This window comes from Sarcophilus harrisii, chromosome 1 (genome assembly GCF_902635505.1).
Source record: "Sarcophilus harrisii chromosome 1, mSarHar1.11, whole genome shotgun sequence".
NCBI lineage: Eukaryota > Metazoa > Chordata > Mammalia > Dasyuromorphia > Dasyuridae > Sarcophilus > Sarcophilus harrisii.
This window is the reverse complement of record NC_045426.1, coordinates 12,592,206-12,615,638: the sequence shown is the minus strand read 5'-3', so window position 1 is coordinate 12,615,638 and position 23,433 is coordinate 12,592,206. Positions and strand designations below refer to the sequence as shown.

Below are 23,433 nucleotides of genomic sequence, written 5' to 3'. Positions count from 1 at the left end.
TGCTATTATAAACTCTTGGAAAATATGGTTTTTCGTTATATTTTATATATTTATTGTATATATGATATTCTTTCCATGTACTGCATGGCTCAGCATAAAATATACACACTTATGTATATTATACATGCATTACACATGACGTCACACACATGCATGTTGTATCATCATGTGTGTGTTGTATGTGTATATACACATGGCCTAAATAGGGCCACTGTCCCCGGCTTCCCTGCGGCCCCGGCGGGCAGAGGTGGCCAGGCTGCCAGAGGAGAGGCTGGGGCTGAGCTGCAAGGAGTAAACATCAGGTGGTTGGGGCACTGGGGAATAGAGCCTGGTGTACGTGAGGGACAGAGGCGCGGAGAGAGAAGGAGACAGAGGAGAGAGATCGGGAGCCCATCGCGCCCACTCTGTCTCCAGCCGGCTCGTTCTTGTGAACCTGGGCTCCTGCGAGGTGCTGGCTTTGCTTCTTGTGAGGGAGAAAAAAAGTCATCTTTCAGAGAGAGGGAGACAGAGAGAAGCAGAAAGAGAGATGGAGAGAGACAAAAAAGAAAGAGAGAAAGAGAGACAGAGAAAGGGAGAGAGAGAGAGAGACAGAAATAGAGAAAGAGAGAGAGAGAGACACACACACACAGAGAGAAAGACAGCAATAGAGAGAGAAACAGAGAAAGGGAAAGGGAGACAGAAACACAGAGAGAGAGATAGAGAGAGACAGAAACACACAAAGGGAGAGACAGGAAGGAAGGAAGGAAGGAAGGAAGGAAGGAAGGAAGGAAGGAAGGAAGGAAGGAAGGAAGGAAGGAAGGAAGGAAGGAAGGAAGAAAGAAAGGAAGAAAGAAAGAAAAAAAGAAAGAAAGAAAGAAAGAAAGAAAGAAAGAAAGAAAGAAAGAAAGAAAGAAAGGAAAGAAAGAAAGAAAGAGAAAGAAAGAAAGAAAAAAAGAAAGAAAGAAGCAGAAAGGGAAAGAGAGATGGAGAGAAAGACAAACACAGAGAAAGACAGAGGAAGAGAAGCATCCAGCCAGCCAGAGAGGTGGGAGCAGGGAGCCGGGCAGGATTAGCTTTCTTGAGCCGAGCTGCAGAAAACTTAGGCCGTGTCCTGGCCCGGGTCCCCTCCCTTGGAGGAGCTCCAGCTGGGCCCGGGGACTTGTCAGAGCATCTGGAACATCAGTGACCCTCTTCTCTCTCCTCTTCCAGGCCTAAGCGACAAAGGAAGAACAACTTTTCCATGTTTCCCTCCCCCAGAGGCTGGAACTTCAGAGGGGTAAGTGATTTCCAAGCCATGGGGAGGGCTGGGCAACTGGGTGGGTAGAGCGCCGGCCCCAGGGTCAGGGGTCCCTGAGTTCCTTCCAGTCTGTGATGTTGGGGTGGGGAACGGCAATGGGGAGAACAAGCCCCACAGGTAGGAATTCTCCGCTTTCGGGCTGCTAAAATTTCCGCGTACTCCAGGCCCAATGAGGCAACAAAGGGCGGTGAAAATGTGAAAAGGACTTGATCTGAGTCAGGGGGATTGGATTCAAGTCCCGCTCTGACACTTCCTGGCTCTGTGACTGACATGCCATTCTTCTGGGCCTTCTTTTCCGCATCTGTGAAATGGGAGAGTTGGATCCGTTGGACTTAATTTCTTTAATGTCCTGGACCCTTCGGCAGCTGGTGGGGCCTGCGGACCCCTACTCAGAGCACAGGATTATAAAGGAAAGCAAGTGTACCAAAATACACGTATTAAAATATGAAAAATGTTCTCATGTCACAGAAAGGTAAACTGAGGCAGGAAAGGCTCGCGTGAGTAGCTCTCATTTACGTGGGTTATAAGCACCATTGGTGAGATTTGAACCTGGATCCTCTGGTTCCAAATCATTCTCTCTACTGCTTGGGCCTGAGAGGACTAAGAGGATGGCTTTCACCCATCCCGCTCCCTTCATTTGACAGAGAAGGCAACTGAGGCTCAGGAAGTGAAAGGGGCTCGCCCAAAGTCCCCCAGGGAGCGAGGGGCAGAGCCGAGATTCAAACCCAGGGCTGGCGCTTGCTCGGCTGGTCCCGCTTTGCCACATCCAGCCCCTTGTCTCCCCTTCGGTCCCTGCTCTGTGCAGCAAAGCCCTGGGAGCGTTGATGAGGAGCATCCAGGCGGCTGGACTCACTTTGGATCTTGCACAGTCCTGGGACACGAACACGGTTTCCACTGTTAGAAACTTTAGAACTGACTTCTTCTCCCTAATTTTGTTTCTTTAATTGAGTTTATTTCTTTTTTTGCGTAAGGAGAGTAAACAAGCATTAATAAATATTAGCAAATATGGAGGAAGGTTAAAGAATCCCTCCAGTGCCAGGGCCTCCTGCACTGGAGACTCATAGGAGCCCTCAGGCCTCTGACCCGAAGCCCCAAACGCCTTTCAGACTCGCGGCCCCAGGCCACGGCTTCCTCCCGATCACAGCCGATGCTCCGGGTCCTTTCTGGCTGGAAAGTGCTCTCCCGATGCTCTGGCCCATCCTGGATCTGTGTCCCCGAGCACCACGGCCGGAGTCCCCCAGGGCTGGGGAGTGGCTTTTTCCCATAGCCAGCCTCCCTCCTCACGCGGCAATGGCGCAGCCTGCCGGACGCTGCCCCCCAGAGCCCTTCCGTGGGTCCGCGCCGGGTCTGGACGGGGGGAGACCCGGCCTCCGGTTAGGGGACATTTCAGACAGGGGGGACCCCCTTCTCCTTGGAAGGAACTTGGCCATGATCGAGGGCCCTGGAGGCGCCAGAAGACTCAGGCCATCAACCTTGAATCCAAGTATTTTGCCTTAAGAATATCCTTGAAGCTTTCCGGCCGATTATCTTGTTCTTCTCCAGAGGGACCGATGGCATCACCAACGGGAGCAGGGGGAGGCGGTGGCGGGGGGCCCCAACGTGGATCCTGAGTTTGGATCTCGCCTCTGCCGCTCATTCCAGTGGGACTTGGGTAGCCCCTTTTACTTCCTGAGCCTTGGTTGCCTTATATGTCAAATGAAGGGGCTGGAGGGGATGAAAACCAGGGCCCTAGTTCTGTGAGCTCATGGTCATTCTTGTTGATTGTCCTTCAGTAATTCAGGCAGCCGGTGCCGCGGTGGACAGAGTGCCAGCCTGGAGGCAGGCTTATCCCTGTGTGACCCTGGGCAGGTCCCTACCCTCTGCCTCAGTTTTCTCATCTGTAAAATGAGCGGGAGAAGGACGCGGCCGCCGCTCCAGCATCAGGAAGAGGCCTCAGCCAAACGCCCCTCGCTCCTTTGGTGCCCCGGGCCGCTCGCCAGCCTGGCCGGAGCGCCCTCTCCTGCTTCTCTACCCCGATGGCGCCTCTGGTTCTCGGGATGGGCACCGCCCCTTCTCTCACTGCCCACAGCTCAGGCAGGTAGTTTCCCTGTTTCACAGATGAGCGGACTGAGGTCCGGAGCAGTTCAGCCACTGCCCAGGGTCATCCGGGTTACAAGCAGCCGTGCCTGGGTCCTTCACTGCCCTGCCCTGCATGTGTGTATACAAAAGTGGCCCCACTAAGGCTCGCATGTGCGGGCCCTCCCACAGCACCACTCCCTCCCACGGCCAGCTCCCTTGCTCCTGCCTCGTCTCCACAAATGAGCAAAAAGCTGTTTACTTTGGAGGCTCCTGTTCTTGGGAACCGGTGCTGAGTGTCCTGGGCATGTGCCTCAGGGGCCCGGGAGGCGGGTGCTGGGGGGGGCAGCCCCTCGTCTCTGGGCTGATTTGGGCTGGCTTAGCTGCTGTGGGTAGGGGGGTCTGGGGGGACCGGACCCGGCTCCAGTCTCTCTGCCTCAGCCACTCTCAGCAGCCCTGAGGCCACTGCCCTTGAAGGCTCCGATCCTTGGGGGGAGAGGTGAAAGCGCTTTTGGCCAGCGTGTCCGGCCCCTTGGACAGAACGGCCCGGCCTGCAGACCCTTCTCAGGAAAAGATCTTTCCCTGCAGACGACAAATGCCCAGGGCCACAAAGGAAACCAGCAATGGCGACCTCCACTCATCCAGGGGCTTTTTAAAACCTCCTCATCCGACCCCTGGCTTAAGAACCCCTGGACCTCCTTGCTTCCATTCCTTGAAGTGAGACCAGAGGGAGGAGGAAAAAATGCAGGGAAAACCCCCATGTTTCAGGGTCTAAACCAATTCCATGAGGAAAAATTTCCATCCCCGGTCAGCGCCTCGGTCGGCGTCACAGGAGTAAGATGAGCCGGCCGTCCCCTGGCAGGTCTAATTATATTTGAGGTTATTACCTATCGATTTTCTTACACTGAGAAACAAAGTGAGCAGCAGAAATAGACCCGGAAGAAGTCTAGAATGTCCAGTAATTGCTTTCTTCAGGCTCATCGGAATAAAAGCAGATCCAGGCAAATTAAATTCAGAAACGCTCACCTCCCATAACACAGCAGGGCTGGAAGCCGGCCAGCCTGGGGGCTTTCTTTGTGGTCCCGAACGTTGGGCCCCTTCTCCTATCATCCTCGCCCCAGTCAAACAGGGCAGCGAAGGAGTCTGGGAACTTTTCTTCCATTTTGAAACCTTGTTTTTCTGAAGCCCAGATATCTCTTCACCTTTTTCACAGGCTACCCCCGTGGCCAGTCCCGGGCTGCCTCCCGCCCTGTGTTTGGAGACAAGTAGAGAAGAAACCCCTCTTCTGTGGGGAAGAGAGAAACGCCCACTTTGACTTTACGCCATCTCGTGGGCACTCGGCACCTCTCCCCATGGAGGCAAAATCAACCAATCAGGCCATTAACCAGTCAGCATTTATTAAATACTCTGTCTATGTCAGGAGTCAGCATTTATTAAGAACTTCAGGTATTCTGGAAATCATCATTTATTAAGAACTTTGGGTGTTCCAGGTTTCAGCATTACGAAGGATTTTGGATAGGCTAGAAGTCAGCAATTATTGAGTACTTTGTGTATGCCAGGAGTCAGCATTTATTAAGTACTTTGGGTATTTTGGACATCAGCATTTAGTAAGAACTTTGATTATGTCAGGTGTCAGTATTTACAATGGACTTTGGATAGGCTGGGAGTCAGCCTTTATTGAATACTTTGTGTATGCCAGGAGTCAGCCTTTATTGAATACTTTGTGTATGCCAGGAGTCAGCCTTTATTGAATACTTTGTGTATGCCAGGAGTCAGCCTTTATTGAATACTTTATGTATGCCAGGAGTCAGCATTTTTTAGGTTCTTTGGGTCTGTTAGATATCCACATGTATTTTATTTTATACATAAATTTATTTTTATTTTATACCCAAGAATTTTGTGTATACCTGTCCTAAAGCCTAGAACAAGAAGCTGTCTCTGCCCTAGGGGATTCTGGGGTCCCAGAGCTGGGGCTAGAAGGGACCCAAGAGACCATTTAATTCAGTCTTGATGTTCTACAGCAGAGTCGTGCAAGTGACTTGTTCATAGAGGTGGCACTCGAACGGAGGTCTGTGGCCTCTAAAGCACAGTTCTTCAGACTGGGACTCAAAGCTAGCACCTGTAAGGGAAACACTCTGGAGTGTAGCCTGTTTCAAGAGCACTTGCTGGTCATGTTTCGCTCCTCCAGACCCCTTTATTTCTGCATCTGTGAAATGGGGATAATAATAGTGCTGATCACACTCTCTTCACAAGGTTGGTCCTAATGAACATAAAGTGCTTAGCTCTAAGCCGGTGGGTGTGACAGAGACTCCTCCCTCAGAAGCAGGATTGTCCCGGGTTCGAGTCTCACCCTGACACATCCTGGCTGTTAACTCTTGGCAAGCCATTGACTCTCCCCGCAGGGCTGTGAGCTTTAGAACTGGTGTCAATCAGCATCGGTAAAGAGATTTTCCCCACCTGGGATTCCTTGGGCTGATCAAATCCCGGGTCTAGACTTTAGAGATCTTAGTGTGGTTGTTGCTATTTCTTATTGAATGGACTTGATGTGTTCATTTGGGGAAAGGAGACGGGTCGTTTTCAGAAGCCCGGAAGGATGATCCTTGATGGGACCTCAAGGCCGGGTCATTCCAGACACTTTGGGCACATTTCCGGAAAAGCTCATTGATTGCCCCTGAGGGTGCTGGGCTACCAGGGCAGGAGACTTGCTATCTGGCACGTCCCTCTCGGGGATCTCTTTCCCCCAGGAGACACGGCCGGGCTTTCTCCTTCTCCCCCACGTGCCGACCGGTACCTAGAACTGGCTGTTCTCGACCCTCCCCATTCCGCTGAATTTTTCCCCAAACCTGGAAACCCAAACTCTGTGCATTCCACACATAGTTTCCCTCGCGCCGGTTTGGCCGCCGGGGAGAGCGCTCGTTCCTTGTTTCCAGTTTCCAAGGGGACGGCGGAGAGCGAAGCCCACGTACATGGGACGGGGGTCAGGGGTCAGCCTGCATAGGGCCCATTGGCTGTACTGCCATCGTCGAGATGCCCCGGGCCCTAGGAAGAGCCGGTGGGATGAATCCTGCTCCAACATCATGAGCAGGAATGAAGCGCACACGTGAGAGAGGGAATCTGGCTTTGATCCCACGGTTACCTAAGACAGAATCTTAAAAAAGAGATGAACATCTCTGTCCGTAGGAGGTGCGAATCGGTATGTTCGGAATGGGTGACCCTGAAGGATTTTTTTGGCTTCCTTTTCTATGAGAAAGGACCATAAATCTCATTTCTGAACTACAAGAAGGGGGAAAGGCCTTTTCTGAAAAGAAATCAGCCTGGGAGCCTAGAAACCATTGGGGAAATTGAGTCAGGACACTTTGGGCAGGTCGGCAGGACGGTTCTGGGACTCGGCCCACCAAAGGGGTTTTTCTCAGAGCCGTGAGAACTCTTCCTTGGGAGAGTGATCTATAGGGCAAGATTTCTTTCCTGCTCAAAAATCTCTCCTTCCCCCCAGTTCTAGGTGATTATTTCCTTGAGTTCCCACTTATCGCGTCCCAGGAACACAGAATCCTGAAAATAACTTTGCTGGGCATCAGTGACTCCTGCAGGCTCCCTCCTTCTGCACGGGGATGCACAGGCCCTCCCTGAGGGAGGGTCTCATCCTTCCGGGGACGTAGTTCACAATCAGTGGGTCGATCAACGCCTTCACCAAGTGCTTCCTACAAATCAGCCACCATGTTTGTTTGCCACTGATCTGACCCAGGTTAGCTTCATGAGACGCAGTTTCCTTTGGGAGAAAAGTGACCGAGTCTTAAGGACGGATCTTTAAAATGGAAAACTTGTATGAGAAAGTGCCAGGAGCAAGAAAACTGTATAATATGCACACATATATTGTATTTAACATATACTTTAACATATTTAACATGTATGGGACTACCTGCCATCTAGGGGAGAGGGTGGGGGAAGGAGGGAAAAGTTGGAACAGAAGGTTTTGCAAGGGTCAGTGCTGGAAAATTACCCAGGCATAAAAAGCTAGAAGGAAAAAAAAAGAAAAATAATAAAAAGAAAAAGAGAGAGAGACAGAATAAGTGTCAGGGATGGTGCGCTTCTAGCACACTGTTAGTAGTCACGAGCATAGAGTATTTTGGTTGGGGGTCTTAGTTTTTTCTTGGAGTATGGAATAAGGTCTGCTCTTCTTGTACCATAAAATGGCAGTCGTGGACTTGATCTCTCTCACTTCGATGCCTTGCTTTGAGCCAATCATTCAGTCTTACTGGTCCTCAGTTTACCCATCTGTAAAATGAGGAGCCTGGACCGAAAGACCTGAAGGGTCTCTTCTGGCTCTAGTTCTCTGGCCTTATGATCCGGAGATATACAGCAAGCCTGGTGTAGGGAAAGCAAAATGGCCGTGGAGCTCTGCCTGGCCTTGGTTTACTCATCTGTAAAAGGAGAGGGAGTTGGACTATATGATCTCAAAAGTCTGTGGACACCTTTAAAAAAACAACAGCAACAACAGCCCACCTCATATTATTTGTTTCTTTGCTTATTTTTAATGTTGATCTAAAAAACTTTTGAATTCCAAATTTTCTCCCTCCCTTCCCCTGCGAGAAGGCAAGCGATAGGACCTCAACATGCAACATCTTCCATCTTAGCCCTCAGCAAAAATAAAAGACAAGGAAATGCAAGTTAAGCGAGGAAAGGAGACTGTGGGCCAGGGCCGGAGGACGTCTTACAATGTCCCCCTCGGCCCAGGTATCGGGTCAGACCGACTCCTTTTCTCTGGTTACCTTTACTTCTTCCTGTTTCACTGGACGAGGATGGCCCTGCCAGGCGTGAGCTGACCTGTAACAGCGAGGCAGCTGTGGGTGCCCATGGTGGTGCCCCTTGATCTGGCGTCTGTTTGGGTCAGAACGGACAAAGAGGGAGACATCGAGTTTGAAATCTCTGCTGCCTCCGTCTGCGGGCGCTCCAGAGGTTCCTCCTCTGTTGGCTCCGTTTGCTCGGACGCGTCCCCTCGGTCATCACCGCTTGTGGTCGCCGCGGTTGCCTTGGCCGAACCCCATCCCGGGGCCTCTGCGGGGACCCCGGGCTGGCCAAGCCCTGGGACGGCTTTGAAGGCCTTTTCCTGAAAACGCACACAGGCTCAAGGAGCCAGCCCTCCCGGGACCAATAGTGCTGGCTTTTAAGGAGGTCCCGGGAGGGCTGAGTCAGCGCTGTTCCTGAGACCCCGGGAGCTGATGTGATAAGTAATTGTCCCCCATTCAGAGGGAAGGGGGAGGCTGAGAGTCTAAAGAATGTCAGCCAGTGGAGCCACCTCCGTGTCATGGACAGTCTGCTCTTGGGGGCTTTGGGATCCTCAGTCAAGTTCAAAGGCGCTGGGCTCTCTCTGCTCTCCCTACCCCCAGCCCCTCTCCTGGGGCAGCCGCCAGTTAAGCCAGGGGGTCACTTTGTAGCATCTCCTCCAGAGGGTCACCATCAAAAGCGGCTCCATTTTGAATAGATTACCTTCTCTTGGCCCTGTGCCCGCAAGGTGAGGGACTGATGCTTCCAACCTGAACATAGGAAATGCATTTTTTACTGGTAGATTTATGCTACTGTGTCTGTTAATTCCAAGCCCCGCTTTCCCCCTAAATCCCACTGCAGGTTCTGCCCTCAGACATTCATAGGCTGAATGGGGGCTGCTGGGAGGGCCTGAGGTCGGAACCTTGGTGGGAGGAAACGGTCCCTTCTCCTCTGGGGATGGCCCTTCCCAGGGCTGAGGTCGGCCCTCCTCCAGCAGCATCTTCTCCTGTCATCGGGGAGATTTCGGGGACACCCTCATTGGCAGAAATTCCCTGGGATTTACGGCCTCCCAGCAGCGAGAGACAGATGGGGAATTCCATAGATTCCCCCGAACGGCCCTGCCTTTGGAAGTCACAGCCTGGAACGCTCACGGGCCGTGGGATTCGTTTCTGCCACGGCCAGTTGGTTCCAGGAGTGCTGACCTGGGAGTCCGGGGAGCAGGGTTCAAGTCTCTGCCTCTGTGAGCTTGCACAGATCACCTCCTGCTCCTGGGCCTCAGTGAGGGAGCTGGGGTAGATGGGCTCAGCGGGGAGGGGGTAACCCTGCTCTGACGATGGACACGGCGGCAGAGGAGGAGAGGTAGGTTCAAATGCTGCCTCCCCGGGAGTCGGGGCTTGGGTTTCATCTGTACAGGGAGAGCGTGGGACTTGAATCTGTGAAAAAATAAGTCCAGTAACAGCCCAGTAATCGGTCTCCTTGCAGTTTTTAAAAACCATCTTTACAGCTGGGGCAGCCTGAGCAAATATCGTTTTGTTTTTTGTTTTGTGTTTTTTTAATTAGAGCTTTTTATTTTTCAAAACACATGTGTGGGCAATTCTTCAACATTAGCCCTTGCAAAACCTTGTGTTCCAATTTCCCCTCCTTCTCCCACACCTTCCCCTAGATGGTCACATATATGGTAAACATGGTAAAAGATCTGTTAAGTTCAATATATGCAGACATATTGATACAATTGTGCTGCACAAGAAAAATCAGATCAAACCAGGAAAAAAAAAAAAGCAGAATAAAACATAAGCAAGCAACAGCGAAAAGAGTGAAAATTGAGCAAATGTCTTTATGCCTGTTCCCCAAAGAGGGAAACTGAGTCATAGAAAGTACTGGAGCACTTCCCGTGCATCCCCCTGCCTCTTTGCCCGAACTGACCGTGCGGTACAACTGTCTGCTCCCCTGTGATTCCCTGAAGAGCTGCCCCCACGATGGCGGCGGTGGCGGGGAGCCGACTGGGGGGATCACGGAGCAGATTTCCTGTCTCCAATCAACAGCGGGCAGGGTGTTCCCTGACCCTCCCAGGCCTTTGTTGTCCAGCCCTGCAGAATGTGGGCCGCGTTCCTGGGCAGGAAGGTTTTCCTCCCGGGGCAGAGCTCTGGTCACAGTTTTCCGAGGGCTGCTGACCCGCTGTGTCCCGACGCAGGCGGGGCGTTACCACCTCTGCTGGCGTGGGCCAGTTCTCGGCTTTAGGTCCTAGCTCTCCAAGGCCAGCCGGGCCCACTCCCCACCCCCCACAGGGGAGCACCCCGAGAGCCGCGGCTCAGTCCAAGTCGCCCCCGCTGACGGGACACACTCCCCTTGGTATTAGTGATTCCTGTTTGGATCTGGGACTCTGCGGGCCTTCCCATGCTCACAGCATTTTGGAAGAAACGGACTTTTTTCCTTAGTTGAAGGTGCCAAGGGTCAAGCTGGACACCGGGGTCCCCAACGGGGGGTTTCCTTATTCCCCTCAGCGGCCTGTGATCTTGCCAAACGACTTCCTGTGGAGCTATTTTGCATGAATTTGTTTATTTGTGTTGATGCTGTAGGTACTTCCAGATGGGTTTACTGTGGCCCCCGGTGGGAATTGTTTTCCCCTTCCCATCTGTATCCTCAGTCCCGGGCACACAGTAGGCACTTACTTAATGCTTCTCCGTGCATTTGTAGTTGTCTGGACCCTCCGAGGTCATCCAGCCCAAACCCCACTCGTTTTAAAATGGGGAATCTGGCTCTGAGAGGTCCCCGGTCATGGCAGAGCCCAGAATCCAGACTGATCCGGATCAGGTCAGGGACGTTGCCGCTGTCCCCGGGTCCCCAACAGGCCAGATTTCGGCCAGGGTCACCGCTGGGCCTCCTCCTGCCCAGATGGGAAAACGGAGCTAAGTAGGACCAAAGCAGGCGGCGGGAAGGGGGGCTACCAAAGGGGCTCACCACCGCCAACACGGGCGTTCTCTTGGTGACCCCAATGGGCTCTTCTTTCTTTCTCTCTTTTAATCTACATTTAACCTTAGCAATGATGTCATCCACGGCTTGGGGCTTCGTTATCGGGCTCGGGGAATTTATGAGGAAGGTGTTCGGGCCATAAAGGAGAAGGGCCATTCTTGCCTTATCCATAAATTATCTGGAGGGGACTCTGGGTATTTTCAAGTCTGAGCAGCGTCTGCTTGGGTTTAACTCATTCTGTGGAGAGCCAAAGGATCTGGCTTTTCCTTGGGAGGAGGGAGGCCCGTCGGGGATTTTCTGCGCGTTCCTGCTCCCGGCTTGTATTTACATGTAGTTTGAGAGGGGAACAGTCAGGAAAGGCTGCCATGCAGACTCACACGTGGGGAGCGGCTCTGTCCCCTAACCAGCCCTCAGCGTCCTGAGAGTTCTTGGACTTTTTTTTTTAAGTTTTTCGGGCCTTTGCTTTTGCTTTGAGATAATTTATGGATGTATTTACCCCTCTCCCATGGGCAGGGAGCCTTCTCTCATAGTAAAAGCTGATGGCAAGGCCCATGGACGGCGCGGCCGACCCCTTCTGTGACATCCCGCTTCGGCAACCCCCCGAGGAGTGAGTCGAGAAGTGTTTCTTCATTCTTTTCTCCAGGAGAATTTGAGAGAATTTAATGCTTTTCCTAAAGTGCCCGTGCTCGTCCTGCACTCTGCTGTGGTCTCTAGAGCCTCTGGCCGCCGCTCTGGCGCATGGGGCTCGATGCCGTCCGATCATGTCATGTGTACCCCTGCCCCAGTCAACAAATGCAAGGGTTCTGGGGAGACCCCAAAGTGCCGCTTCACGGCCTGTCCAGCCTCCTGATACTTCACTCCTCTGGACGTCTCTTGTAGCCAGCGACTTTGGCCTCCCAGACCCTCCTCAAACGGGACCCTCTGTCTCTGGGCTCCTGGCACTCCCCCAGCCGGGAACGCCTCCCTCGTGACTCCCCTTGCCCTTTCAGGTCCCGGCTAACATCCCACTTCCCCAGCTCCCTTTGTCTTAACGCCTCCTCTTCAAGATCAGCCCCAAATCTCGGTAGCTTGTGCCATCTGTTTGCATATTGTCTCCCTCCTCAAGGGCAGGACTCATTCCCCTTCCTTTGTGCCCCCTGTGCTTCACACAGTGGCTGGTGCTTAGTAGGTCCTTCACGAATCCCCCTTGGCCAGTGTCTCATGGAGTTTGGGGCCCATTTTCATGTTTCTTGGCTAAAGCATTCTGAGTCCCTAATTCTCTTCCAGCCTTTCCTCGGATCCCATTTTCCATCTCTTCTTTCAGGAGCTCTTGTAGCCCTTGGGGCCCTTCTCTGAGGCTCCCCCATAGACCATGAGGGCTGGAAATAGAGACTGATTCTGTTTTGGGTTCCCAGTGCTAAGCCCAGTGCCTGGCACACAGTTGGCACTTAATAATTGCTTGTTGATTGACAGCACTTAATAAAAGCTTTTCCAAGCATTACTGCCTCCCCTTACCGGGGAGAGGAGGGGTCTTCACTGGAGCGGTCTCTGCCTCGAGGGCAGCGATGTGCCCTCCTGGCTTTCCCAGGCGTAGCATGTGAAGAGGCTATTTATGGCCGAGTGATGGGGAGTGTCCCTTGGGCACCTGAGCTCCCTGGGCTAGTGGCTGCTGGGCTCCAGGCACCTCTCTGTAAACACAGCCCCGGGGTCCCCACGGAGGAGCTTTGGGACTCTCCCAAGCTGGCAAAGCCTTGGGCCTCCCAAGCCACCGGCCCGTCCCAGGAGCTCATGGCTCTGGTTCTTGCTCAAGGAACTGAGCTTTGCAGCTGTGACACTGAGGTGGCAGGGGCCCCGGTGAGCCCTTGGAGGGGGGCCCCCAGCTCGGGAGCCCTGCCGGTCCAGCCTGGGGTCCCCTTCGCTGCCCCCTGGGCTTTCTGCCTTGTGAAGGCAGCTCTCCATAGGAGAGCTTGCGGCACACCTTCAGCATCTTGTTCCCAGCTTGTGTGCATGTGTGTGCACGTGTGTGTGCCTGTGTGTGCATATTGGGTGTGCATGTGTGTACACGTGTATACACTTGTGTGTGCGCCTGTGCTCTGCTGTGAATCCTTACTCACTCCCTCTTTCCTTTCTCCTTCTTTCTTCCTTATTTTCATCTCCTCCTTCCCTTTCTTTTTCTTTCTCTTCTTTTATCCTCATCCTCTTTTTCCTTTTCTTCCTCTCCTAATTTCTCCTACCGCTTTGTCTCTCTCCTTTCTCTGTTTCTGTTTTCCTTCTTTCCCCTCCCTCTCTTCCTCCTTCACGCTCCTTCCATCCTCCTCTCCCCGTCTCCTTCCCACTTTTTCTCCTTTATCCCTTTCTCTCTTTCTCCAGCTTTCCTTTTAGCTTTCTGCTGAACTAATCATTGGCAGTAAGTGCTGACTCAGTTCCTTAGCTCCAGAACACATCCTTCATGATGACATACGTGTGTCTGTCTATGTGTGTGTGTGTGTGTACAACATCTGAGCAGTTTGTAATTCATCTGGAGGGTGATGGGGAGCCACTGAAGGTTCTTGAGATGGCTCTTAGGATGAATTATAGATCCTTCAGAGAGATGTCTAAAACCTTTATAGCGTGACTATCCATCCCCTTTCCACCTGATTGAACAGTACTTCTTTTTCACTCCCTCTTCATTCCCTCCCAATTATCCTACTTGCCATTCCCTGAATTTAGGTTTGAATTTCCCCTCACCAGGCCTTTGCACAGACCATACTCTTTCTCCTCTCTCCTTCTTAGAATCAACTGTTTTCCTCACAGGCTCCTTGCAAAAGCCTCTCCTGTTAGTTAGTGATCCTTGGGCTTTGGGGGGGGGTGGTGGAGGGAAGGGATCCTGTTCCCAAGGTAGCCTCTTTCTGGTCCTGAACTCAGCATCCTCTGCGCCTTTGCCTCCTCTGTTACCTCGCATGCCTGCAGTGCCCTCTCCTGCCATTGCCAACAGCCAGGATCTCCCCTTGTGCCATTTCCTAAGGGTGACCTGGGCTGACCCCTCGACTGCCAGCTGTAGGGCCTTCCCTCCCCTCCTCCATGAGTTCTTCTACGGGTAGAGTGGATTTCCCTACGGAATCAGTCAGTCAGTCGGCAAGCCTTTCTTAAGGCCTGCCACGGGCCCTGTGCCGGGCGCCAGGGCGGGAACTGCGAGTCCTTTGAGGGCAAAGCTGCTTCTGGTTTTTGTCTCTGTATTCAGAGCACCAGCAAGTCATAAGCACTCAGAGAAACTCCTTGCATCAAACCAGCGGGGCCGGAATACTGGTGCATCCTTTCTTTGAAAAGGTTTTTATGGATGTGTTTTACATATTTCTTGATTTTTGTTTGTTTTTAGATGTTTATTTTAAATATATTTTTTTTTCCTGAGGCTTTAGTGACTTGCTCAGGGTCACAGCCAGGAAGTATTAAATGTCTGAGGTCAGATTTGAAGTCAGCTTCTCCTGACTTCAGGGCCGGTGCTCTAACCACTGCACCACCTCGCTGCCCCTATTTTAAATATTTATTGATATATTTTGACATATTATAGATATATTTTGTTTTTACATCACCAATACGTGTATCTCCCTTTACAAAAAGACAGACTTTATAACAAAGAAAAGACACAATAGGAGAAAAAACCCAAACCGGTCTAACAAAATTAACCAGCACGTCAAAATGTTGGAATTTCGCATTGTCCCCATCCTCTTCCTCCAATTAATGGGCTTGCCTCTAGGGGTCCAATTACTGACAGGTGGGTGGGCTGAATTGGAATATGGTTGTGCCTTCCCATCTCTCCCCTTATACTCCACATATATTTACAGCCATCAGTCATGTGAATTTAAAAAGAAAATAGATTTTTATTGGTATCTTCTGTTTTTTCCATTATCTGAATTTTCCTCGGTATACCTCCCTTCCCCCCATCGTCCTTTGGAACAAAGACTTTTTTTAAAAATGATGTTACATTTGACCCTTTGTTCCCATAAATTATTCCTAAGGGGACTGAACATCATTGGAAAAGCAGGAAACTACAGTTTGGCTTGTTGTGTCCAGTTGAGTGTGTGTGTGTGTGTGTGTGTGTGTGCATTGGTGGGGGGCATGGGGATGTGTGTATGTGTGTGAGTGTGTTTAGTGGGTTTCAACTTAAAATAGGGATCCTCTAAGTGTAGAGTGGGGACTTTGAGGGATCCCTGAGCTCCATCAGATGATCCATAAGGTCAAAACTATTCTCACAATAATATTGAACTGTTTAAATTTCTATTACAATTAGAAATGACCAGCATAAACAAAAGGCCTTTTGAGAGTGGTCCCTCATAATAGTCCTATTAGCTCTAATGACTTGTAAGAGTGTAAAGAAGTCCTGGGGCCTAAAAGTTGGAGAATGGCTCACCTAGAAAATTGAGTTTTTCATGTTAGCTTACTCAAGGAAAAAAACCTAACCCAGGCAGTTATTTAAATAGCAGAAATCCCCAGTGTTCAGATTTTCCATTCTCTACCTGCTCTGTCAGTAGGAAGTAAAGTGATGGCTGTGGTCTTCAAAGGATGCTCTGTCTCACTCCTCGGCCCCCATCGATCAGGGTTAAAGCCGTCTCTCCTGAGAAGGCAGCCAGAGGGGCAGTCATGTGGAGGGGACTCGTGGCCCCTGAAAAAAAATTTTTTTAGTCCATCTTCATTTTATTTTATTTTTTTTTATTATAGCTTTTTATTGACAAAACATATTCATGGATAATTTTTCTACATTGCCCCTTGCAAAAACTTCTGTTCCAACTTTTCCCTCCTTCCCCCATCCCCCTCCCTTAGTTGGCAGGTAGTCCCATACATGTTAAATATGTTAAAGTATATGTTAAATACAATATATGCGTACATATTTATAGTTATCTTGCTGTATGAGAAAAATCAAATTTAGAAAGAAGGTAAAAATAACCTGAGAAGAAAAACAAAAGTGCAAGCAAACGACAACAGAAAGTGTGAAAATGCTGTGTTGTGGCCCTGAAAAAAACTTGACAAATATACTTGTTGCCCACACAGGAGTATCAGTAGGAATTGATCTCTGATTGCATTTCTTGTCATTGGTATTGCCTCTTTAAAGATTACAGAGTCTTACAGAGTGAGACTTTTTCTCTTTTTTCAATGAAACTCAAATGGTAGAATTTAAAAAAAACTCTGTATATTTTTGTTAAAAATTATGTGAAACCTTTTTGGTTAGAAATGTTTGCTTAGGAGGTCAACGTAAACCTAGTCTGGCCCCAGATACTTACCTAGTGGCTAAAAAAGTCACTTAACCTCTGCCTCAGTTTCCCTATTCTGTAAAATGGAGATAACAATAGCACTCACTTCCTAGAGTTGTTGTGAGGATAAATTTAAATATTTTCAAAGTACTTTGTAAACCCCAAAGCAGCAGTATATAAATATGAACCTCTAGGATTGTTATTGTTATTATTTTTGTACCCGGCTTGACTGGGAGTATTCTGCCGAACAAAACCAGGAAGAATCGTACGGGGATGAGTTGTCTGGCATTGAGAAGCGTGTGTGTATTTTTAGTTCCAGTGCAAAATCCCTAAATAGACATTTTCATATTTGTTCATTGTGGAACCTCCAGTGACCTCAGGTCAAGTCCCACATTCTTTTCATCCCTTCCAATGCCTTCTGGGCTGAGATAATAGCCAGTGTTTTGGAGCAGGGTCAATGTTTCCAAAGAGCAGATGTCATTGGAGCTGGTTCATGTCATGTCCAAATAGGTCTGGCCTGAAATGGTGCCGTACTTCCTCTATTTGTTGTAGATCCTCCTACCTAGAACCATGTTCTCCAACCTATCCCTGAGCACGAATTTCCTCTCCAGCCATGACATCACTGAGCGACGGTCATTCAGACCCCACTTGGAGACCTCCGGTAAGGGAGGGCCCGCCTTTTTGAGACCCCTTGAGATAACTGTGATCGTTTGGAAGAGAGAAGGTCGGGGTTTGAGGAAGGGGTTTCAGGCTACGTGTAAGACAATCCTGTCCCTTTGCTCAGGTCCCCGGGTCCACAATATATGATCAAAAGTCATTATTCATGTACCAGTATGGCTGATACTACAAAGCCTCATTCCAAAGACACGGTGCTGGTGATTTTTACTAAAATTTTGGTCCCTTTCTATTAAATTCTATTTTTAATTTATGGAATAAACTAAACATTTCCATAATTTCCAGCTTAAAAAGAATTGATAGTACCTGATTCTGCAATTCTACCAAACAAGTTGCTATTCCTTTCAAATATATAAAATTATCATGGACATTTCTTTTTTTTCTGCAGATTAGACAGTAGCCACATAGACATAAAGTTACTCTACACATACTTCTAGTTATTCATTCTCTTTCTGGACACAGAAGTTCAGTTCTCTTGGTCCTGCTCATTTCACTCTGCATTTTTTCTTGCAGGTTCATTTTTAAAAATCATTGAGCTTATTATTTCTTATACATAGTTGCATTAGCAAGATAATTGTATAAATATATTGCGTTTAACATATACTTTAACATATTTAACATGTATTGGACTAGCTGCCATCTAGGGGAGGGGGTGGGGGGAAGGAGGGGAAAAGTTGGAACAGAAGATTTTGCAAGGGTCAATGCTGAAAAATTACCCATGTATATGTTTTGTCAATAAAAAGCTATAATAAAAATAAACAAAGAGAAAAAAATAACATAATTACATTATATCATAATGATATCACAGCTTGTTCAACCATTTTCCAATTGATCCCTGCAATTTCCAGTTCTTCCAGTTTCCTAGGAAACCTGGATAATGAAAGAGACAGACAGAAAGAGAGGATTTTGAGCTGGGGATGGGGTGTGTGTGCACCAGGGCAGGCTTTCCTAAGAAAAGACCCCCACACTGGCGTTGAAGGAAAGTGGGGATTCAGAAAGGTACATGAAGAGGCAGATGGCAAAAATGAAGGCATCCCGACAGGAAATGGAAAGCTTTGTTTATGGAACAGTATGGAGCCAGTGTGGCTGGACTGTATAAAGAAGAACCAAGTGAATAATAGTGAAGGTTGGCGAAGGGAATTTCTGTTTTATCATCATCAAGGGGACAGAGCTCCATTGAAAGTTTCTCCTCTCAGGGGTATCGGTCACAATTCCGCCTTGGAAGATGGTCTTGGTCTAGGTGCAAAGGATGGGTTAGCAAGGGGAGATTTTTTGGCAAGGACACCTTGTAGGAAGGAGACCCCGGGGACAGACCACGCAAGAAGGGACAAGGCCAGAAGGAAAATGGCATCTGCAAGGATTGTTGCAGAGGCAGAAATGGGCAGGGTTTGGCGATTGGCTAGAAAGGGTGAAGAGGGAAGAATCAAAAATGCTTCAAGTATCATTTGAAAATACACAAAAGAGAACAGGGAATGTAGGCAGGCAATTGAATGAAAATAAGCTGCACTGAGATCAGTGATTTCATATGCAACCCTCTTTTTCTGCTCTTTAAATTTGGAAATGTTCACATGTATTGATAAGTTCATAATAATAAAAAGAAAAGGTGTTAAGTTCTTTTACTTTTTTTTTGAGGCAATTGAGGTTAAATCACACAGCTACAAAATATTAAGTGTTTGAGACTGAATTTGAACTCAAATCCTCCTGACTTTAGGGCCTGTTGTTTATCTACTGCGCCGTCTAGCTGCCCCAGGTGTTAAGTTCTTAATAAAAAAAAAAAAAAAAAGAAAATCTAAAAATTAAAGAACTAAGAGGCTCCAATTTTCAAACTTTTGGAAGGTGGTTTTGGTTTGAAATCAGTGGATGGGGAGGGGATGGGATGGTAGCAGAACATCTCAGCTGAAACTTGGCAAACTCTTGGCAGTGAGGAAGGGGAGAGCAGGAGAGGGATCAGGGCTGGAGAGCTGCTGCACACATTTGTCCTTTAAATACTGGGCGTGCTCAGTGGAGATGAACAGGGGCCTAAAGGGGATAGTGGAGAGAGACTGAGCCCAAGGACCCAGAAGCTGACATGGGTGATGAATACTCTGAACACAGGAGATCAGAGAAGTGGGACGAGAAGCACCAGAGAGGTGTCATGCAGGGAGGAGAAAGTGTGGTCCAGGGCAGTGAGGGCAGAGGAAGGTCAGCTCATGCCCAAGTGGGAAGTCGCTGGCTATCTTGGAGAGAGGATCTCTGCAGAGCCAAGAGTTAGAGGCCTGATGGGAAGGTGTGGCAGAGTGGGTGTCCGTGGTGCTGAAGTGAGGTCTGGCTAGGTTGGACAAAGGGGGGGGGGGGAGTGACTGATGGGGCAGGCCTGTTAGACACCCCTAAGTCAGCCTGATATTCTGGCTTGTCAGAATTATTTTTCTATCCTGCCACCTGATGTGCTGGTGATCAGAATAGTAAGTATTTCTATAGAAATTTGAGGCGTGGAAGGTACTTAATACATATATTGTCTCATTTGATGCTCACCTTGGCAAGTTAATGCTATTGCCATCTCCATTTTACAGATGAGGAAATTGAGGCTGGGAAAAAGTGGATGACTTGCCAAGGATTATCTATCTAGTGAGTATCCGAGATAGATTTTCTTTTTTTTTTTTTTTTTAGGTTTCCCATAAGTTTTTTTTTTTTTTTTTTTTTTTTATTTAATAGCCTTTAATTTACAGGATATATACATGGGTAACTTTACAGCATTAACAATTGCCAAACCTCTTGTTCCAATTTTTCACCTCTTACCCCCCCACACCCTCCCCTAAATGGCAGGATGACCAGTAGATGTTAAATATATTAAAATATAACTTAGATACACAATAAGTATACATGACCAAAACATTATTTTGCTGTACAAAAAGAATCAGACTCTGAATTATTGTACAATTAGCTTGTGAAGGAAATCAAAGATGCAGGTGTGCATAAATATAGGGACTGTGAATTCAATGTAATGGTTTTTAGTCATCTCCCAGAGTTCTTTTTCTGGGTATAGCTAGTTCAGTTCATTACTGCTCCATTAGAAATGATTTGGTTGATCTCGTTGCTGAGGATGGCCTGATCCATCAGGACTGGTCATCATCTAGTATTGTTGTTGAAGTATATAATGATCTCCTGGTCCTGCTCATTTCACTTAGCATCAGTTCGTGTAAGTCTCTCCAGGCCTTTCTGAAATCATCCTGTTGGTCATTTCTTACAGAACAGTAATATTCCATAATTTTCATATACCACAATTTATTCAGCCATTCTCCAACTGATGGACATCCATTCAGTTTCCAGTTTCTAGCCACTACAAAAAGGGCTGCCACAAACATTCGTGCACATACAGGTCCCTTTCCCTTCTTTATAATCTCTTTGGGATATAATCCCAGTAGTAACACTGCTGGATCAAAGGGTATGCACAGTTTGATAACTTTTTGAGCATAGTTCCAAACTACTCTCCAAAATGGTTGGATTCGTTCACAACTCCACCAACAATGAATCAATGTCCCAGTTTTCCCACATCCCCTCCAACAATCAACATTATTTTTTCCTGTCATCTTAGCCAATCTGACAGGTGTGTAGTGGTATCTTAGAGTTGTCTTAATTTGCATTTCCGAGATAGATTTTCATTCAGATTTTCCTGACTCTATCCATAGTGCTCCCCAGTGGTCTCCTCTCAGCCTACTTCTCCCCTAATTTGATAAGCATTTCATCAGTGTTTATCTAAATCATTGATAATGATCATGTTAAAAACCAAAGAGTCAAGCACTAAGGACTCTACCAGAGACTCCCTGCCAGGTTAGCATTAAACTGTTAACGAGCAACTCCTGAGGCCCAGAACCCAAGGAGCTCTCCACACTTCCCAGCATAAATATCCAGCCCTCATCTCCTTTTTTCCATATGATGCATCACTTTCCCAAAGGCTTTGCTAATACCCACCTTCTGCTGATAAGAGGGATAATGGGCTCAGAGTGTAGATGAAGTCCAGATTATACTCTCTCGGTGACTGTCTCCCTCCTTCTCTCTCTCTCTCTCTCTCCCTCCCTCTCTCTCCCTCCCTCCCTCCCTCTTTCTTTCTCTCTCTCTCCCTCTCCCTCTCTCTGTCTCTTTCTCTCTTTCTCTCTCTCTTTTTCTCTCTCTTTCTCTCTCCCTCTCCCTCTCCCTTTCCTTCTCCCTCTCTCTTTCCCTCTCCCTCTCCCTCCCACCCTCTCTCTCCCTCTCCCTTTCCTCTCACATATTTATGTGTGTCTTAATCTATATTCTGAATCCATAATATGTCTCATTCTGCACTCTTGAGTCCATATGTATAATATATATTGAGACAAATATCTGACTCTATTCTGTCAAGATACATACACACATGTTGTTCTTTTTTGGACATGGCAGATGGGAGGAAATTGTTTTGCATCGACTGTAGGTGTTTGTAAGAAAGGTTTCATTTTTCTCTCTCATTTTGATTTGGATTGGAGGAGGGAGAAAGATTTTCTTTGATTTAAACAAAAAATCATACTGAGCTAAGCTATGTCTTTCCTCTTGCTTTTCGATCCTAATTCTCCTTGATTTTGTCCCTTTGCTCAGAAAAAGGCCTCAGCTGGCATGACTAATTGTGGACCAAGTGCGGAGCTCTTGGTCACCACTGGCTCTTTTTCCAGGTGTTTGCTAAGCATCTCTTGAACAATATGACCAGAATCTGTCTACCCCCCTCCCCAGATTAAAATCCCACTCACCAACATCTAGTTTTCTAGTCCCATTCTCTCTCTTGTTTTGAAATCAGGGAAAAGTAAATATGAGTGTGAGGAGAGAGCTAAGATTGAGGAGAGTTTCTTTTTGAATGAGCCGGGGAAGGGGAAGGCAGGGGGAGTATAGGGGACTGGGAAAAGCAGGATGAGCAGGGCAGGCTGGACAACAGTAGGGGGAGAGAGGTAGCAGGGGAAGGGCCTCCCACATCATCCACAGAAAGTAACTGAATTGTACTTCTTAAGGGCTCAGGAGATAGGGATTTGTTAGCCATGGGGCAGGGAAATTATTCAATGTGGAGAAGCTCCTGGGTTACATTGGTCTCAAGATTCTAATTGGGATCCATGTGCTCTCGGTGTTTTGGTGGGCTTCCCATGTTGGTTGGGGGTGCTATGGTGACAAACCCTCCAGTACTTGCCACTTTTGCAGACACCAGAAAAACTTAAACTTCCTGTTAACGATCTTTGATGAGTGAACTTGGAACTTCTCAATACATAATGACTTTCTGTGCCTGCTGAAGTGGGCTGAAAATGGAGAGCAGAGACTGTTTCCCCAGCCCTTCACTTAGTGCCTGATGTACAATAGATACTTTTAAATGTTTATTGATTTGAATTGGAGGATGTTGGAAATGCAACTACACTGAAAGTCCACATCTGCTCCCCAAGAAGCTCATATTTTTATTTTATTTTTTTCTGTGCTAGCAGGAAGCTTACATTCTTTTTTTTTTAATTTTATGAAGCTCATTTTTTAAATTATAGCTTTTTATTTACAAGTTATATGCATGGGTAATTTTACAGAATTGACAATTACCAAACCTTTTGTTCCAACTTTTCCCCTCCTTCCCTCCCACCCTCTCCCCAAGATGGCAGGTTGACCAATACATGTTAAATATGTTAAAGTATAAATTAAATACAATATAAGTGTACATGTCCATACAGTTATTTTGAAGCTCGTATTTTTAACAGAGAAGTGCCTTCCATTGCTGACATTCTGGGAGCCATGTGAAGTATTTTCTGAATTACTTCCTACAGCAGAATCTCTACTGGTTCTGATTTTTTCTAGGCTCTTTTCAAACAGCTCCAACAGTGGGAGAATCTCGACCCTTCCTAATGGAAGGGATAGGACTTGGCAGGACAGAGTAGAATTATTTGTTTGGTTGAGAACTCATTCTCTATCAGTGGAAAAGATCTCCTCTCTGACCTTTCTGATTTGTGGGTGATGTGACTAAGGATAGAGAAAAGCGCGGGAGGTAAAAATCTTGGTCACATGAAATTGAAAGGCTTTTGCTTAAACAAAATCAATGTGTCTAAAATAAGAATGAAAATGATTAATTGGGAAATAATTTGTAGCAAGTTTCTCTAATAAAGGTTTCATTTCTAAGATATAAGAAATTGATAACAAATAAGTACTTATTAGGTGTTTACTATGTGCTAAGCATTGGGAATACAAAGAGAGGCCCCCTAAGGAGTTTACAATCTAATGGGAGAGGATAACATCAAGACAACTATATTCAAACAAAATATGTAATAGACATTTGTTTTGCTTGATTATGAGAATTTATTATGAATATTGAGTATTATATTGTGGTGTTCTTTTTTATAATATATGATGATTCTCTGTGGGAGCAGATTTCTTGGGGAGGTTTCTGGAGGCAGCCTTAGTTTCAGTTCCAAATAATAATCACTTCAAATGCAGCCAAGGAGTTAGAGTGGGCTTCTGTCTGGGCTTCTGTGTCTGGCCCTAAGA

At 47.7% G+C, this 23,433-nt stretch overlaps 1 protein-coding gene across 1 annotated transcript in view; it reads left to right on the top strand.

The window, feature by feature from the left end:
* The window catches only part of ARHGEF3 (Rho guanine nucleotide exchange factor 3), a 240,683-nt gene that overhangs the window by 73,702 nt on the left and 143,548 nt on the right, over window positions 1-23,433 (top strand). The window contains exon 3 of the mRNA XM_031952275.1: window positions 1,189-1,255. Coding sequence (XP_031808135.1) covers window positions 1,189-1,255 — 67 coding nt within the window. The remainder of the gene's footprint in view (window positions 1-1,188; window positions 1,256-23,433) is intronic.